This window comes from Aquarana catesbeiana, linkage group LG04 (genome assembly GCF_042186555.1).
Source record: "Aquarana catesbeiana isolate 2022-GZ linkage group LG04, ASM4218655v1, whole genome shotgun sequence".
Lineage (NCBI taxonomy): Eukaryota > Metazoa > Chordata > Amphibia > Anura > Ranidae > Aquarana > Aquarana catesbeiana.
The window spans coordinates 38537058-38556810 of record NC_133327.1 but is presented as its reverse complement, the minus strand read 5'-3'; the positions used below and the strand labels follow the sequence as shown (position 1 = coordinate 38556810).

Genomic DNA, 19753 nt, shown 5'->3' with positions numbered 1-19753 from the left:
GGCCCCAGGATAACACAAGGAATGTGGAAAAATGAGGAGATGAAGAGATCTTTGAATTGGAAAGAATTAAGGGCAGTTCTGCTAGCACTCAGGTACTTCCAGGAACAACTGAGGGGTCGCCACTTACAGATCAGTTTTGACAACTCTTCAGTAGTTGCCTACGTAAACAAACAAGTTGGGAACAAGGAGCGGAACCCTATGGTCCCTGGCAGAGGAAATCCTAAACAGCACTCTCCCTGTCAGCAGTAGACCTAAAAGGAGAACTGCACCAAGTGGCTGACTATCTCAGCAGGAAGAAATTAAGAGAAAGTGACTGGAGGTTAAATCAAGATTGTGGCAGAATTGCACCATGTTTTAGGTGCCATTGAAATTTATGACATCTGAACACACCAATGTACGATTTGACATTTTGACAGCACATTTTAAATCGCAGGCAGAATCACAGAGATTTCACCCAAGATTCAAAATGCCTATGTGTAAATGGAGCCTTAATCCATTAAAAAAAAAAAAAAAAAAAACACTCACTGACACATCTCTATACTTAATTTCAAAATAAAAAGGTAAAAGAAGAAGAAGTCTAGCACGTGGAACTATGGAGGCACACCATGTTACATTAAAATACTACTTCTTTATTATTGACAACATCCATAAAACAATTTCAAATATATTGTACATAATCTTGTAAGATATCAAGATACAAACATTAAAATCAACTTATGACCACATAGTACAACTATATCATGCAGTACTGACTTCTTATGGCCCGATGCATTTCATGGTTCTACCTCTTCAGGAGGCAGCAGTATCTGATATTGTTCATAAAATCATCTAAACAAAAACATAATAATAGGTACAAAATCATACAATGTCCTGATATAGTTCTGTTAGGGTGTTACTCTTGTGAGTACAAGAAAGGAATTTGATAATATTCATAAAATAGATGGTACAAAAATGTCATGACACCTTGGTGATAGATATAGACGCTGGATAAAAAAAATCCACAATCTCATGCAATTATATGGAGCGATCTAAAAATCCATCGATTGTCATGTTGATATTTGATTGTTGATCTAAATGTATTCACAAAAACATCCGTTCAAACTAGGGATGTACCAATACCATTTTTTAACACAGAGTATGAGTACCAATACTTTTTTCATGTACTCGTCGATACCTATTACCAATATCTATTGCCTAGGAAGAGTAGGTAGAGGGGTGGTTTGGGAGGTGAGGGGGGGGGGGTGGGCTTGTTATGGAGATGGGTGAGGGCAGGGTGGTGTGGGAGAGAAGAGGGGTAAGTGAGGGCAGAGTAGTTGAGGGTGGGGTAAAATAGGGATTGTGAGGTGGGAGAGTTGGAATGGAAAAGGCTGTGATCACTGGGGGGGAAGAGGATGGGGATGGAAGGGTAATTGAGAGACAAGGGGGCAGAGGTGACAGCTGGTGGAGGGAAGGAGGAGGCAACACAGGGTGGGCAGGAGGACACAACACAGGAAGGGCACAGCACAGGAGGCAGGAGAGCACAGTACAGGGCAGACAGGAGGGCACGGTATGGGGGGCAAAAGGGCACAGTACAGGGGGTTAGGAGGGCACAATAAGGGGGTTAGGAAGGCACAGTAAGGGGGATAGGAGGGCACAGTACAGGGATCACTGCTGGAGGTGAACTAGGCAAAGCTCTGTCTCCCATCCCTGCATTGTACACAGCCTGAACACAGGCAGGACTCCTGCTCCCCACACAGCACACACTGGAGCTGAAATTCAATTCCCTTACAGCTACAATGTGCACATTATATAGCCACAGTATATAGCTGCAGTTCTGACCTGTGAAATTCCATGGTAGGAATGGCAACTTAGTTGCAGTAGCTAGATATACATTGTGCACATTGTAGCTGTAAGGGAATGGAATGGGGAGGAGGAGCTCTTAGTGCTATGCTCAAGATTTGTACCATGTGGCATAGGAGACTGCCGGCAAGTGTCAAGGGTGGTGGATGGCTACCCCCCCAGATCAGGGCATGATCTCACCACTGCTGCTTGTGCTGAAGGGATGTCTACTGCTCCGGTCCCCGCTGGCTCTCCTCTCCTATTCACCCCCTGGGAGTGGAGCAGTACAGATCCCGCCCACATAGGCAGTAGTAACATGATCTACCTTGGGGGTTCCTCCCTACACCCTGCAAACCTGACGTCACTTCCGGTATCGTTTCTGGGTATCGGAGCACTATCGCGAGTACCGATACTCATGAAAATGCCTAGTATTGGTGCAACCCTAGTTCAAACAACTATCATTGATCATTACATTAAAACAATGATATCTCCAATGATATGTACTATGTCTATTATCATCCACTACCGGCTAAAGTTGAAAAAAGAAAAAGAAGCTTATAGAGAAAGGAAAGAGATCATGAAAGTGAAAAGGAGAGAGAGAAAGCACATAGTAGTACAATCAGATAACAGAAATTGAGAGAAACATAGGGAGGGGAAACAAGACCCATGGATCCAGCTGAGGATCCATGGGTAGAAGTCTGAAAATAGTACAATTGGAACCATGCAAATGGATAAGGTTCAGACTCATTTTCTTCCAGATAAATCATTTAGTTTTTTAAAATTTTATGTTATCATTAGGCAGAGTTGTAGCTTGAAGCTTGTGGGCAACGATGAAAAAGTTGACCTGGGGCTCCCCACTACCACCCGCCGCTTCCACCATGCACCAATATGCTCCCATTATGCAACAAGATGCTCTAAGTGGCTAGAGTTATTTCAGAGATATATTGAGAAGGAAATGCAAAAGATTTTGTAGAAACAGTTCAATTTAAACATAGTTCCCCCTTGCACCATAAGGTGGAATCCCATCAACTCTGATGTAAAGGGGAACTCTGGGGTCACTGATTTAAGGGGAAAAGCTGGGCACTTTGATGTGGGGAGCTCTGATGACCACAGTGACCTCCGTAACAGCTCGCTGGGTGCAGGGCACTAAGGGTAGGCTTTGTCTTTGATCCTCATACAACTCAGAGTCCCAGGGCAGCCCCAGACTGCCCTGAACCTAAGCATCATTTGTCTGCCTTTTGAGCTGTGCATGCGCAGTTGCAAATCCGGCCTGTGGCCATATATGTATATATATATATATATATATATATATATATATATATATATATATATTTTTTTTTTTTTTTTATGGGCAGCAGTTGCCATTCCCAGACATTTATGGAGAGGGTAAAAATTGGCCAATTTTTACAAACTGTCTGTAAATTTATGGCTGGTCGGCAACCCTGTACGCCCCGCCCCTGGTAATAACATATGTCCCCCCAAGTAACATAACAAACATGATCCTCCTTCACCCGACGCATGTTAGAGTTTCAGTGTCCCCTTCTTCAGGGGTGTTATGAGGAGGAAAATCATATATCTATAATATAGTTGTAAGCAAAGTAAGAATACAACAATAACTGAGATATAGATATAAGCTAGATATCTGAGCAGGAAAATCTGAGACACAGTCCTCTTTATGTTCTTTTTGATTATAATATAGCTTAATGGAATGTTCACCTATGATATCACCACAACATACGTGAGTTGGCTCAAATATTTCAATATGTATATCTAGCTTATATCTATATCTCCTTGATTGTTGTTGTATATTTACTTTGCTTACAATTATATTATAGATATAGTATTTTCCTACTCATAACACCCCTGAAGAGGGAGACCCTGACACTCTGAAATGCGTCGGATAAAGGAGGATCATGTTGGTTATGTTTTAAAACATGGTGACATTGTACATAGATTTGTATGCATTCCATTCTTTATGTGTTGCATTTTAATATACTATGTCAAATAAATTACATTTTCTTTCTAAAACAATATACACTCTCACATACTTGATATCAATACAAGTGCCTTAAAAGTCCACCCCAGGGGTAATTATTCTTTGGTTAAGACTTCTTAGATGTGGAACCACATGGGGATACAATCACCGATATAAATTTCCCCAGTTGTAACAAACCAAATTCCTCCCCCCACCAAGGTATCAACAGATGTTTGCCCCCTCCTGGTAAGACATATGCCCTCACCCTCCAAGTAATGACAGATGTCCCTCACCTCCAGGTAATGAAAGGTGCCCCCCTCCTTGTAGTGACACATGCCCCCTCCCCTCTCGCCCCACCATCTTAGTAATGACATGGCCCCTGCTGGTAATGCCAGATTCCCCCACCCAGCCCCACCTCTTCTGGTGCTGCTCAAGTTGACACAAATAAAATCTTGGGCCCCTGGAGCCTGCAGCCCCATTGGGGCCCCTAAGGAGGTAGTAAGGAATTTTTTTTTACTTTTTCTGTCAGGCTCTGTTCACATCTAGGCGGGCAATCCTAAAGAACTCTTCAAAATTGACAAATCGTACCACACTTGTTCAGGTGCCATTCATTTTTTAAACCACATCACGCAAAGCTTGTCTCTCAAAAAGGACCAGGAGCTTCTTTTGAGCGACAAGGTTTGCTGTGATACAAGATGCCTAGATGGGAACAGAGCCTTAGTGTTGGCAGGTGGGGGACAGAGTCTCTGTTAAAGGCTGTAAGTGTTCCCACATAAGTGGACATCCCAGGGATGGTGGGGTACAGAGTATACTTGTTGGGTGACTGAGTGACTGACTGAGCAGAGTGGCATTTTACCTCAGTTAGAATGGCCTTGTCCTGGCTATCAGGCTGCGCTCTCCTCCTCCTTCTGCCTCGCTCAGTGTGACCGGCAGCTGAGCTCACCGCTGTTGTCAGCTACACAGCAGCACAGTGCCACACTTCCCCTACCCGAGCTGCTCTCAGTCCTCCACTCTGCTCCATGCACACATGGCTCGGAGAGAGAGGAGGGATATGGACTGGGGAGAAGGCAAAGTGGAAGCTGAGTACTCGAGTACAGAGCTTGGCTATGGGACATAAGGCAGAATGGAGCTGGACTCTGTCTCCGAGATTTTGTGGGGGAAATGCGGCATACTAATACTAATGACAGCAAGGAGCCACACGGGCGCGGGAGCTAGGAGCAGGGTCGCAATTGCGTCCCCTGATGCTACACCCATGTCATTAGGATTTGTGTTGACCCTCTAGGGTTGATTTACTAAAAGAAAATAGACTGTTCACTTTGTAAGTGCACTCTGCGAGGGAATTTTCTTTAGAGCTTGGTGAATGTGGTGAAGCTTCATTTTACAAAGAATGCCTAATTATGTGAAAGGAATTAAAAAAAAAACATGATTGGATAATGAAAGTATGCATTCACTAAGCTCTGGAGATAATTGCCTTGCAGAGTGCAACTGCACTTCCAAGTTAAATGGGCAATTTGTCTTTAGTAAATCAACCCCTCTGTGTCACCGATTGTAGGATGGGCTGCCCAACCTTTTTCAAAGCACTACGTCTAACGAGTAAGCCTGGTCAATGGCAGGGACATTAGAAAAAAATGTTTGTTTACTTATACTGGCAACAGCTTCTGAGATAAAAGGCATTCTAAGTAAAGTATGTTAGCCCCTTCATGACTAAGGGTAAAACAAATGTTAATGCTTGAACACAATTTTGCAACTTTGACATATGGAAGCTTCCTTCCAACCACTTTGCATATTATTTTATACATACTGTGATTCTGTACTTGCCAAATATACTACAGAAATTTCCCTTTACTAAGTCTGGCTGCAACCATTTTAACTGTGGGCAGTTGAAGCTGCTACCTGTTCACTTCCTGTATTTACACAGACACACAGAGGCACACCTCCAGCTCTGCAGCTCTCATTGGCCCTCTTATGACTCACCCCACCCCCTCCCTTCCTGGCAAACTCTCACGAGATTGAGAGAGAGAGAGCTGTGCATGATGTCATAAGCCTAGGCCAATGACCAGACAAGAAACAGAAAGTGGGCTGTATAAGGTATTTACTGGCAGAAAAAAATGTTTTACTATCCAAAGTTAAAACAACAAGGGCAGAGGATTTAATAGATGGAAAGTTGAAAAAAATGACTGAAAAGCAGCTTTAAGTGAGGCCGCATATATGCATACCTTCAGTGGGAAGGGGTTACACAACAGCATCATTTATAAACAGGTAAAGGTTAGGCCAGGCAGGATCAAGCAGAAAGGTCAAGCAATAGATCAAGCAGGAAGGTCAAGCAGTAGAGCAAGCAGGAAGATCAAGCAGTAGATCAAGAAGGACGGTCAAATAGTAGACCAAGCAGGAAGATCAAGCAGGAAGGTCAAGCAGTAGATCAAGAAAAGAGGTCACCTAGTAGATCAAGCAGCAAGGTCAAGCAGTAGCTCAAGAAGGAAGGTCAACTAGTAGAACAAGCAGGAAGGTCAAGCAGTAGATCAAGGAAGGTCAAGCAACAGCTTTTGCGCTAAAGGCTATATGCTAGACAAAAGAATATTCTGTAAACAGGTAGAAGTTAGGCCAGGCAGGATCAAGTAGTAGATCAAGCAGTAGATCAAGAAGGAAGGTCAACTAGTAGATCAAGCAGGAAGGTTAAGTTGTGGATCAAGCAGGAAAGTCAAGCAGTAGATCAAGCAGTGGATCAAGCAAGCAGGAACAGTGTAAAGACCAGAGTTGTATGCATAGTATAAATCTAGATAATAGTACGAGTACAAAAATAAACAATGACTAAAAATATGTCTGTGTTATACTATTTCAGCTAGTATGATATTGTGGGCACACACCTAACCTTATTTTGGGAGATTATCATCTCTCAGCAGTTTACACCCACTTTTTCATATAGAATGTAAGTAAACCAGGAGATCTGAGCCTCTGCATATAGGTGAGATATGGGATTTTCGTGAAATAACTTTACATTACCACTACTTAGAATTGCCTTGAGCTTCCAAGTAAGACCCCCCTTGCAAGAACATGTTGTTCCAAGCAGATACACATTCTTAAGTGCCCTCCTTAAGTGCGTTTCAACAACTTAATTGTAGATGGAGAGGAGAAGGTAAAATACCCACAGTCCATCTCTAGGCTCTTAAAGTTTCTCTAGTACTGTCACTTGCAGGTTGTGGTTTAACTCCAGGAGCACACAGCTATCATTAGAGTAATTCTCCACAAAACAAGAGGTTCTTGTATTGCTCCATTCCAGCTGCTTGACTGCAGCATCAGGATAATTCCAGGTACACATCTTGCTTTTCTAGTCACAAAGCCTCAAAGCGCATAGATTGCTTATCTAGACTTGCAGCCTCCAGGCACACAGCCTGTGTGTAGAGGCCCAAGTCCTCTAGGCCCCTGGCTCCAGTCACCAATGACTTATAAAACAAAATGGTGGCACATTCTCCTTTAGTGAAGAAGGGGAAAAGTTGTGGCATATATTGGCATATAGAGCAATATGAAACTAAATGGCAAGATATGTAGACCATGTTGTTACATTGGCAAAAGAAAAATAATTGTAACTGTAACTGAGATGTTAAAAACATGAAAAACCAACATTCCATTGTCGCTAATCTCCTCTTTTGTACACTCTGACTGGAAGATCTAAAGCAACAGCTACTGAGCACAGCCATACATCCATGTTCACCTACCCAAGGAGAAAATATTTTTTTGCAAACCTAGTGCCCTTTCTGTAAGTTAATAAGCTTCACTGTTCATTACATTATGCAAAGGCAAAGTTCACCATGCAGTGTTTCAAATGAAATGTGCACTGTCTCACCATTATATTATTAGATACATGAATATAATAATGTATCACATTGTCAACCTATATTTATTTAAAAATGACATAAATTGTTTTTCTCCCTTTTTAAGATATTTCAGAAATACACCCAGTACTTACCTGTGGAGCACATGAAATGAAAGCCTCTTTCCTAAAATGTCAGCTACGAAGTCAAAATATTGATGTCAGTAAACTCAATGTTGCAAACGTCGACTGTTATCAGCTTCAAGATGATATTGTCAATGGAACTTACTCTGTAACAGTCGCTCTTAAAGATGGGGAATGTGGAGTTCAGCTAATAGTAAGTATTTCTGTTTCAATTGTTTTTATTAATGTTTTAAAAGGATTAAAGGTAACAAAAGCACCGTGCAGGGCAGGGAAAAATCCTTGCTAGCTCTGTATAGACAAAGATACATATGTGGGGAAACAAAACATCTGAAAATCTTGGCAATTAGGTGGGTATTCACGAGTGAGCATTTGACCACCATCAGAAGTGAACCGGAATAACATATTTTGTGTTGTAACATGGGTATAAAACCTCAAAATAATTGTGGTTACAAGGAAGTGGTCGTCTATACGATCACCCCTTGGATCATAGTGTGGGACAACAAGACCCAACAAGACCCAAGATATCGATATTACTCGTTGCCAAGCACTGTAATGCTTCCACAAAGGGGCTCCAGACCCCCAAATATGAACATCAAGAGCTTAAATAAGAGGGAAGAAGAAAAAGCTAAGAGAATGTGATGCAGAGTCTGGCCAAAGTGAAGGGAGCAAGCAAAAAAAAAAAGAGGAGTAAGAAGAAAAAGTGGAGAAGAAAAGAAATGGGTCCATCCGAGTATCCAGCTTCAACTTATTCGTACTATATGATTCAGTCATTCGGAACCTGTAAGTAAGCAAGCCAAGGGGACCATATTTTGTCAAAAATTTATTGTTTATCTCGTAAAGCACTCACTATTTTTTCATTCAACATGAACCATGTAAGTTTTTGTTCTTTTAAAAAAAGGGTATTGAGTCTGGATACTCCGCAAAGTCTTGTTTGGTAAATTCATATTCAGCGCTTCCGATTTATCGTGGTTGACCATAAGCTCAACATTTTTCCAAAATGGTTCAGGAGAAACAATAGGTTTGGTAGAGTAGTATGGGGGGAGGTGATGAACAGCAACAAATCATCTGCAAAAAGAGCGCACTTATGGCTCCTACCCCCGCTCTCTATTCATAAAATGTCTGGGTTGTGGCTTATTGCTATTGCAAGGGTTTCAATAGCTATAATGAACAACATGGGTGATAACGGCATCCCTGCCTAGTACCCAATGAGATCTGTATCAGAACCGATTTAGGGCCACACATAACTATCTGGGCTGTGGGTGTGCTGTATAGAGAATGTAGCGAGGCCAAAAATTTGGGACCAAAATTCTATCTTGACAACACCCGAAAAAGGAAGAATAGTAAGTATTTCTATCTATCTATCTATCTATCTATCTATCTATCTATCTATCTATCTATCTATCTATCTATCTATCTATCTATCTATCTATCTATATGTCTGCCTATATATCTATCTATCTGCCTATCAATTTGCCTCTTGTGTTTATAAATATTTTATTATATCTATTCATGTGACAACACTGAAGAAATTACACTTTGCTACAGTAGTAAAGTAGTGACTTGCAGCTTGTATAACAGTGTAAATTTGCTGCCCCCTCAAAATAACTCAACACACAGCCATTAATGTCTAAACCGCTGGCAACAAAAGTGAGTACACCCCTAAGTGAAAATGTCCAAATTGGGCCCAAAGTGTCAATATTTTTGTGGCCACCATTATTTTCCAGCACTGCCTTAACTAGGGGGAGTACAACTGGGGGAATCCATAGTGGAGAAGGATCTGGGGGTTTTGGTAGATCATAAGCTCAATAATAACATGCAATGCCAAACTGCGGTTTCCAAAGCGAGCAAAGTCATTTTTTGTATTAAGAGAGGTATGGACTCCAGAGAGAGAGATATCATTTTGCCCCTGTGCAAATCATTAGTAAGACCTCAGCTGGAATATGCAGTTCAGTTTTGGGCACCAGTTCATAAAAAGGATATAGGGCAACTGGAAAAGGTAACCAAACTGATAAGAGGCATGGAGGAGCTCAGCTATGAGAAAAGATTTGAAGAACTGAATTTATTCTCTCTTGATAAGAGGAGATTAAGGGGGGATATGATCAATGTGTACAAATATATAAGGTGTCCATATAGTGAACTTGATGTTGAGTTATCCACTTTACAGTCAACACAGAGGACAAGGGGGCACTCTTTACGCCTAGAGGAAAAGAGATTTCATCTCCAAATACAGAAAGGTTTCTTCACAGTAAGAGCTGTGAAAATGTGGAATAGACTCCCTCCAGGTGGATCTGGCCAGCTCAGTAGCTTTCTTTAAGAAAGGCCTGGATTATTTCCTAAATGTACATAATATAACTGGGTACTAACATTTATAGGTAAAGTTGATCCAGGGAAAATCCGATTGCCTCTGTGGGATCAGGAAGGAATTTTTCCCCTGCTGTAGCAAATTGGATCATGCTTTGCTGGGGTTTTTGCCTTCCTCTGGATCAACTTTGGGTAAAGGATTGTGTATATAGGATTGCATGATGTTATTTTTTTTTTCTTTATTTTTTTTATGGTTGAACTAGATGGACATGTGTCTTTTTTCAACCTGATTAACTATGTAACTATGCTCTGCTTTAGCATGTCACAGTACATGTTGACATGCATGGTTCCCTCAATAAACTGTAGCTCCCCAGGGCCGGCTGCACTCATGCAGCCCCAGACCATGACACTCCCACCACCATGCTTGACTGTAGGCAACACACACTTGGCTCTGTACTCCTCACCTGGTTGCCGCTACACATGCTTGACACCATCTGAACCAAATATGTTTATCTTGGTCTCATCAGACCACAGGACAGGGTTCCAGTAATCCATGTCCTTAGTCTGCTTGTCTTCAGCAAACTGCAGGCTTTCTTGTCCATCATCTTTAGAAGAGGCTTCCTTCTGGGACGACAGCCATGCAGACCAGTTTGATGCAGTGTCCGGCATCTGGTCTGAGCACTGACAGGCTGACTCCTCCACCCCCTCAACCCCTGCAGCAATGCAATGCTGACAGCACTCATGCGTCTATTTCCCAAAGACAACCTCTGGATATGACGCTGAGCATGTGCACTTAAAGTGGAGTTCCACCCAAAAGTGGAACTTCCACTCATCGGATTCCTCCCCCCCTCCAGTGTCACAGTTGGCACCTTTCAGGGGGGAGGGGGGTGCAGATGCCTGTATATTACAGGTATCTGTACCCACTTCCGGCATAGATAGCCGCAGAATCTGCGGTTATTTATGCCACTTCCTGTTTCCTCCCCGCTGTCTGCTGGGAAACACACGGGTCCCAGAGACAGCAGGGACCAGCCGTATTGCGCTGCGCGACTCGCGCATGCGCAGTAGGGAACCGGGAAGTGAAGCCGCACGGCTTCACTTCCTGATTCCCTTACCGAAGATGGAGGCAGCAGCACCCGAGGACCGAGAGACGGTTCGGTCTCGGGTGCCGACATCGCGGGTGCCCTGGACAGGTAAGTGTCCATGTTTTAAAAGTCAGCAGCTGCAGTATTTGTAGCTGCTGACTTTTTAAAAAAAAAATTTCGGCGGAGCTCCACTTTAACTTCTTTGGTCGACCATGGCGAGGTCTGTTCTGAGTGGAACCTGTCCTGTTAAACCACTGTATGGTCTTGGCCACCGTGCTGCAGCTCAGTTTCAGGGTCTTGGCAATCTTCTTATAGCCTAGGCCATCTTTATGTAGAGCAACAATTCTTTTTTTCAGATCCTCAGAGAGTTCTTTGCCATGAGGTGCCATGTTGAACTTCCAGTGACCAGTATATGAGAGAGAGAGCGCTAACACCACATTGAACACAGCTGCTACCTGTTTCCATAATAGGTTTCTTTTTTAAGGGGAGTTTAGCCCCTTGGTGTTAATTGATTATATAGTAATAGCCATGGTGGGTTGAATGAGGAAAGCTAGCACATGTCAGAGAAAGAGATGCACTCACTTTCACTACACATATGTGCACTGAACCAGCCAGAAGAATAACACTTATAACAGCGTAAAAGACATGAAACAAGAAACATCAATACAAAGTGAACCATTTGTGTGCCTGGCACAGTTCTCATCCACAATGGAGGACTAGTTGCGTAGTTAATAATAAAAAAAGATTAGATAAGCAAATAAGAAAAGAAAACTACATAACTAGCCACATGACCAGGCATGGTTATTTCCAGGATAGGTAGCGTGGTGGGGTAGGTTGCGCCTTTGGTGGCTCAAGAAATAGAGATGCGCAGAAGTGGTTTGCATTGCTGAAGCATCAGTGGAAGTACGGTTAGGAGGCTCCAATTTAGCAGCCGTTTGATTTCATTTTTTGGTATCAGCACGGGAACTGATTGGCTTTGACAGGACACCAAGAGCTTTGTTGGGAAGCCCCATTTATAAGGTATTTGCCATTCTCTGAGAATGGTGGTAATTGGAGCAAAGTACTTACATTTTGGGTGGTAGCCACAGATAAATCTGCAAAGAGAGATACATTTGCATATGGTTCTGGAACTGAGGGACCCGGCTTTGCTGAGAGTAATTGTACTTTCACAAGAAAAAAATCAGAGCTAATACATCTCTACGAACAGCTGAAGGGAGATGTTAAGGCTTAAGTATTTAATGTGGTCGATCTATGAGAATGCCACAAGACAGGGGAATTGCTAAGTCTGCAAAAGATCTGGGGCTAGAGCCCATAGCAGCGATCAACAACCTTTTTGCAGGCCTGGGAGGGGGAGCGGGTCACACGGGTGGTAAGAAATTTTTGCGGGCAATGGCAGGTGTTGGCGCTTCATTCATCATGGCGCCATGGTTGATATGGTGTCAGGGTGATTGAAGTGCATTGATTCTATTAATACATTGTAATATATAATGAAGTGGTTCAAATCCCCATAATGCAGAATCAGTGGGAGCCCCGAGTGTGTCACTTGCCATATCTCCTGCCACCAGATGCAGCTTGTCATTTGCCACCATCACCTCTCACCAGGTGCAGCTTGTCACTTGCCACCGTCACCTGTCACCAGGTGCAGCTTGTTATTTGCCACCGTCACCTGCCGTCAGATGTGGATTGTCACTTGCCACTGTTGCCTGCCACCAGATGTGGATTGTCACTTGCCACCGTCACCTGCCAACAGATGTGGATTGTCACTTGCCACTGTCACCTGGCACAAGATGTGGATTGTCACTTGCCACCGTTGCCTGCCACCTGATGTGGATTGTCACTTGCCACGTCACCTGCCACCATTTGCAGATTGTCACGTCACCTGTCACCAGATGTGGATTGTCATTTGCCACGTCGCCTGCCACCTGATGTGGATGATCACCTGCTACTATTTGCAGATTGTCACTTGCCATGCCAGCCAGTGCAACCAAATGTGCATTGTTGCTGCATTGGTGGCAGACTGGCAGCACTGGTCCATTTAGATCTGAGTGAGGGCAGGAGAGCAGTGATGCAGGCCGGGCAGTGAGAGATGATGCCATCTTGCTGCTCCTTGCCGCACCTCCGACATTGAAAAGGCACGCTCTGTAAGGGTGGAAGAATGGTGATGTTGGGCGGGCGGAGAGAGATGATCTCATCTCTGCTCAACCACCCACTCGGTTCTCTCATCCGCCTGCCCAGCTTTCTCATACAGCCCGTCCATCCGCTGTACCCGCGGCCTAACTGCAGAGGGGCCAAGGCCCACTGGTTAGGCAGGGACCCTGGGCTCCAGATTAGGGGCTATAGCCTCAATAGCCACCCCCTAGCGACGCCACTGTGTCATGTATTCCTAAACCCAGCACTGACTACAGCCCTCTGTGCATTACATACTCCTGATCCTTGAACACACTCTGAACCCCTGCAATCAGCACTTTGCATCCTAAACCCAACACTGACTGCAGCACTCCCCAACCACTGTGCTTTGCCTTACAAACTCCTGCACTATATACACAATACTGTATATCATATACTTCTTTCCAAACTGTTCAGTGTCTCAACAGTTGCTGGTTGCTATGCAGTCCCTGACTATTTTAATGAAATTCTTCTTTAAGTTAGGCTCAGACAAAGTAATCAAAGCATATTTTATAGGTCAAGAAAGCCTGGGTTTTGTCTAAACACGCCCCTAAAACCCCTCCTACTGTTAGAGTTTAGCCACACATCCATTTTGCCGCAGTGCACTACGCATGCTGCAGTCCAATTTCTCCATCAAGTGTCCTACAATCTGAAGTTCAAAAGTTGGCAGTTATGGAATAGCATTGCTCAAATTAAGGCAGGAGGAGAGATCGGCTCACACACAGACCACAGAAATGACGGAGAGAGGGAGGTGGGGGAGAGGGAGAGATGTTGAGATGCTGAGGAGAGAACTGGATGACGAAGGCATGTAATCTCACCAGCAGTTTTCTTTTACTTTGTGAAAATCGCTCACTCCAAAAAGACTGAGAACTGAGCGATCAGCGGTCATGTGATTGCTCAGTTCTCTGTCTTAGAGCTGGCCGGGAATTACCCCATTCATCTCCTTTAATAAGAATAATGGAAACAGATCCCAGAAGGACTCATTTTAAAGGGCAGAATATCCAATTTTCTTTAATTTAATTTTCTGAAATCACACCCATGGAATATTGCATCCAAGCAAGTGTTCTGAAAACATAGCCATTTCCATTTTGCTCTTCTTATATATATTTAAATTTTTTCCCCACAGAAATCCACAACTTATGCTACTTATATCAACACACTACATATCACATTGGAATCCGGAGGTGACTCAGTTATACCAAGAGAAGTCACTGTTCAAATGAAATGTTCTTACCCACTTGACATACAACTTAGCCTTGACACTGCAATTAATCCCATGGTTAGGTAAGTTATGTTATTTATTTCTATAAATTATTTTTACTTATATTTTATTTACTGCGGATTTCACCCCAACACATTGTACAAGAAATGCCAACTTATGTACAGTGCAAGGCACTACACACATACAGGGCATTGTGGGGCATTAAAAAAAAGGCTCACGCTCTTTTTTGTGTCGATTATACTATGCTGGCAACCCATTCATAATGAATGTTAATGCTCCCCCAACAAGACACACAACTGCCAATCCCCTGATGTTTACCCTCTTTTCTCAAAGATACCACCTCATTTCACTAGGCATACAGGCCGGTCTTCTCATGAATGAAGAGTCACTGAGCCCTCCTCACTATGGTGACATCAATCTGTATACCCTTTTACACAGTCGGTACTTTTGGAGGGATATTCAAACAAAAGGGATGCCCCTTTAAAACCACTACCTTTAAGCTGTTAGCCCACCTACCCAAAAATAAGTGACTTCATTGAGCAGGTTTTTATGTGCAATACTCTTGCCCCCAATATATACTAATAAAAAAAGACCTTTTGTACATCTTGCTAATTGAGTATCATGTTAAAATATTTTTAAAAAATACACCTGACACATTATATTCACTAAACTTTGTTGAGATAAAAACATTACTGCTTACTTTGTTCACTATTTAATTGATCATACCATACATAAGTCCTAAGGGTTCTTCTGGATTCCTCAAAGCTGTGGGTTCCCTTTAGCTAGTTGGCTAGGTTCTGCTTCCTTCCTCTTTGGACAAATATCAACTAACTATAGCTACATTTAAGCTGTGTGACTGATCCAGTTGTCTCATGCTGTTCCTCAAATACTATAATTAGGTATTAGTAACTATAGCAGTTGAAGTATATACCATATACAATCCCCAGCACAAATCTTGGTGCTGTGTAGGAGAAATGAAAAGACACTATTCGATTTTTTCATTCAACCTGGGGCCTAACAGATTCCTTCATCTACGCTATATAACATGGATGGACAAATCTCCTGCTTTGCCATAATGTATTTTGACAGTAGTGCTAGCTGTCAAAATACCTGAACAAGAGGTACATCCAAATGGATACAGTGGTTTGGCCAACAATTTTTAGCCCCTTTGATTTTTCAATCAATGGATGTTGAATGGGAGGTAGCCAAGAGGCCACCCACTGAGAAAATTTCAGTCAGTTCATTAAGAACCATCTAGAATTCGATCAGTGTATGGCTACTGGCCAGCTTAAGACTCTGAGTACTGTTATCTAGTGCATATTTTGAAGAAAACCTGATTGCCTCTGTAGAAGACAGTGCAATTACTCCAACAGTTCTATTGACTGATTAACAGGGCATGAGTCTGAAAGTATGTACAGATTCTTAAAGCGGAAGTAAACCCATCCATAAGACAGTTTCATTTCTGGCACGTGCCGGAAATGTAACACTCCCATTGGTTGTGCTCTAAACCAAAATGTCAAACCATCCAATGACTGGTGTCATAACTGATCACATGTGCAGCATCATGGCAGTTGTAGATTAATCAGAGGCAAAGATGGCAGCTTCCTTGACTGAAAACGATAGGGGGGTTTACTTAAACTTTAACTGGTTAAAAAGGAGTTTTAACTAAAAAAAAAAAAACAGAAGCTGAGGCATGAGGTATTGTGTTCCCAGCCTCACATTCATACCCTAGATGTCCAAAGTGTTTCTCCTGAAGTGGTACTGGAATATACTTTCCTTTAGCATCTTTCTTTATATAATGATGAGCTTAGACATTTTTTAAATGCTCATTTGCTCTCCAAGGTCATATACTAACATTCAGGACTGTTTTTTTTAGCTGGAACCTGATGGAAAACAGTTCCACCACCTCTGGCTCAGGCCCTCTGCTCCCTGCTCAACACTATCATTTGTAAACACAGAAGTCCGGCTTCTGTGTTTACAAGTGACAGCCTGTCTCCCAATGGCTCCATCATATCTGATCTGATCTACTAAGTGGCTCACATTGACTACAGGATGGGGACAAGGGAGATGCAGGTGCCCCGGGTGCAGTGAAAATGCTGACACCCCCACTGGATGATCTCTGCAAGTGAGAGAAGTAAAGCCATCTACAGTTTGCAGGGAGATACTAGAGCCAACTGGGAGGTTCAGGTTAATACAGCAACAAAAGGAGGACATCTGGAAGATGATGGAACTTTTAAGGAGGTGGGGAAAAGATGGGGGCAGTGGAGGGGGGTTGCATGCAGAGGTCAGAGCTGAAGAGGGGTGAAAGTGAGATGTGGATCGGGGATTCAGAAGTAAGCAGCTGTGAAAGAAGGTTGAAATCTGCATTCTGTATACAGCGCACCCCTTAACTCTGCACTTTGTGTGAAACCCCTGACCCCCCCAAACTCTGCACTCTGTACGTAATGCATTTCTGGTGTTAAAGACTCTCCCACTGTTAATGAAATTGGACCACACCCACTATTTGATGCGGTCTGGAGGGTGTGTTTGGGGGGGGTCATGGTTGAGTTCCTGTACCTATTTTCTATGAAAGCCCCACTAACATTAGTTTTTAGTTTACTTAATAGACTGCATGGGAGATCAGAAAAGATAGATAGATAGATAGATAGATAGATAGATAGATAGATAGATAGATAGATAGATAGATAGATAGATAGATAGATAGATAGATAGATAGATAGATAGATAGATAGATAGATAGATAGATAGATAGATAGATAGATAGATAGATAGATAGATAGATCACTGAAGTAGTATTAAAGATTTCAATGCTTTCATTTTGCATTAGAATACATTTATCAATTAACACCTGGGGAAAGCATAAAAAATTTTATACTTTAAATAAATCAAAATAAATCGGAAGATCCTTGCATTTCATGGACAGGTGACGGTAGATAGTCTTGTGTCCATTTACACTCGCCTACCTCCGAGTTTAATCGGGTCCGCTAAAAAAAATTGGATAGGGATCCGACCTCTTCCATTTTAGGTGGATCAGATCAGAGGGTAGTCGGGTGTAAAAGGACAATGAAGTCCGCTTGTGCCCCCCATAGAGCAAAGACTGCAGAAACATGGACATGGACGCACCATCCGCCTGCTCTCCGCCGATCTGCAATGGATCTCTAAGCTGAACGGAATCCTCCCTGTGTGAAAGGGGTCTTAGTAAAAAAAAGTCACACAAAGTGTCTCTGTTAATACATTTTATCAAGGGAAACAAAGGGTGAATCAATATAACAAAGCAACATTTAAAACTCGATAAAAATAAACCTTATCCACACAATCTTAAATCTCCAGCATAACCAGATTCTCAATGAATTTATCAGACAGGCCACAGAAATCCTGTGTAGGATGATAAGTTTAAGGCTCTAACTCTGAATTGTGTCAACAACCATGCGAATCTGCGCACGATAAATTATTCATTTCGCCCTTCACTCAGCCGATCAGAGGGTTCCGGCCATAAATAATTGGGCGGGACCTGTTGATCGACATGTGCTGTAGCAAACGACACCACAGCCAGGTCGGCACGCGCTCACCCCTTACCCGTTAATACTGGATCACGTACATGTACATGATCCAGCAAAGCAGAGCAGCTCTGCTGCAGTAATTCTGCAGTAGGCACACAGTGCTCACAACATTTGTGAGATACACATATGGAGCCCTATAGCGAGCGGTCAAAACCAACACCAACTTTACAAAGGCCCAAGATATGTGGAATGTAAAGAGGAAAAATTGTCTCAATCAAATTTTTGGGGTTCGGCTCTGCACACAGCAGAATATAACAATTACCAGGCTGGGACTGCTGGCCACTTCATGTGTGTATCAGTATGCTTGTTCCTGAATGGCATTGCTTGTCCCAAGCAAACATCACATTGTAAATACAGCCTGAGCGATCCACCCAGTCTCGCTATACCCCTTGGGATAGACTGTATATCTCTGCTAGACAGCCAGGTAACAGGCTTGCATCCAGCGCTAGTCAGGTGATGTTGTGGCTTGCTCTGGTACACCGTCTTATGGCCTAATGAACAGGCTGCAGTGCGGACATCAGAAGGGGCTAAACCAACCCAATGGATTTGGCCATTGGCTCAACTGAGAGACACCAAGAACAGCATATCTAATGTGCTTCCTCACTCAAAAAACCATTGATGTCTCATTAAAAATAATATGTCATGACAAAATTGTATCACATAGAGGACATTGACTCCCCTATGTGATAACAACTAAACTTTAGTAAAAAAAATAAAAATAAAAGTTACACTGAAGCACTTAAAATCCCCCAAAAATTTGAGGCACCCCCATACACACCCCAAAAGAGGAGGATCGGGTCTGCTGTGCAAAACTATTGCACAGAGAAAATAAGTATAACATGTTTTTTATTTTAAAAAATATTAAAGATTTAGAATCAGTTTAAACTGCATTTTAAACCACATGTCCATCTAAGACTACCCTGTCCAGAAAGTGACAACACTGAGGTGAGGTTGCATTACAGAACAAGCAGTATTGTCACCATATTACAGTTGGTGAGAGAAGAAGAGATCCACTGACAGGTAATATAGGTATGAATGTATTTTTTATTTTGTAATTTTTTTATTTTGCCTGGAGTTCCAGTTTAAATTGCAAAGTGACACATTGACAATTATTGTATGTAATATTAAAGTTATCTTTTTTTTTTTTTATTTGCAGTATAATAAACATTGTCACAGAAGGCACCGGTCAATTTAAGCTCTCCATGGCACTTTTCCAAGATGCCAGCTACACTCTTCCCTATGAAGCACCCGAAGTTCAATTGTCAACCAAATCTTATCTGTATATTGGTGTCAACCTCGATGAGCCCGATAGTTCCCCATATGTTGTGTTGATGAAAAACTGTTTTGGCACACCGACAAATAACATAAATGATGCTACAAGATACTATATCATCAGAGACAGGTTTGTTACAGTTTAAAACTGATTTTACTCTTAATAAAGGTCAGTGATGATGAGGACTCATTAGAAGGTTTATGTATGACAGTATACGATTTGTGACAAATCAAATTTGAAAGCTGAAAAACAAGGAAACAGGCAGAATGCTAGTATAGTGTACAGTTTGCATAGCCAAACCTTTATTTTAAGCTTTAGATAGTGTTGGGAAGGATTACAACCTCTGTCAAATTTTGTATTGTTACAAAATGTAATTTTAGGTGCCACACCACTGCTAAAAGGAC

At 42.4% G+C, this 19753-nt stretch overlaps 1 protein-coding gene across 1 annotated transcript in view; it reads left to right on the top strand.

Moving 5' to 3' along the window:
* Window positions 1-19753, top strand: part of LOC141139167 (uromodulin-like) — a 135634-nt gene that overhangs the window by 84033 nt on the left and 31848 nt on the right. The window contains exons 10-12 of the mRNA XM_073625058.1: window positions 7730-7938; window positions 14421-14578; window positions 19233-19478. Coding sequence (XP_073481159.1) covers window positions 7730-7938; window positions 14421-14578; window positions 19233-19478 — 613 coding nt within the window. The remainder of the gene's footprint in view (window positions 1-7729; window positions 7939-14420; window positions 14579-19232; window positions 19479-19753) is intronic.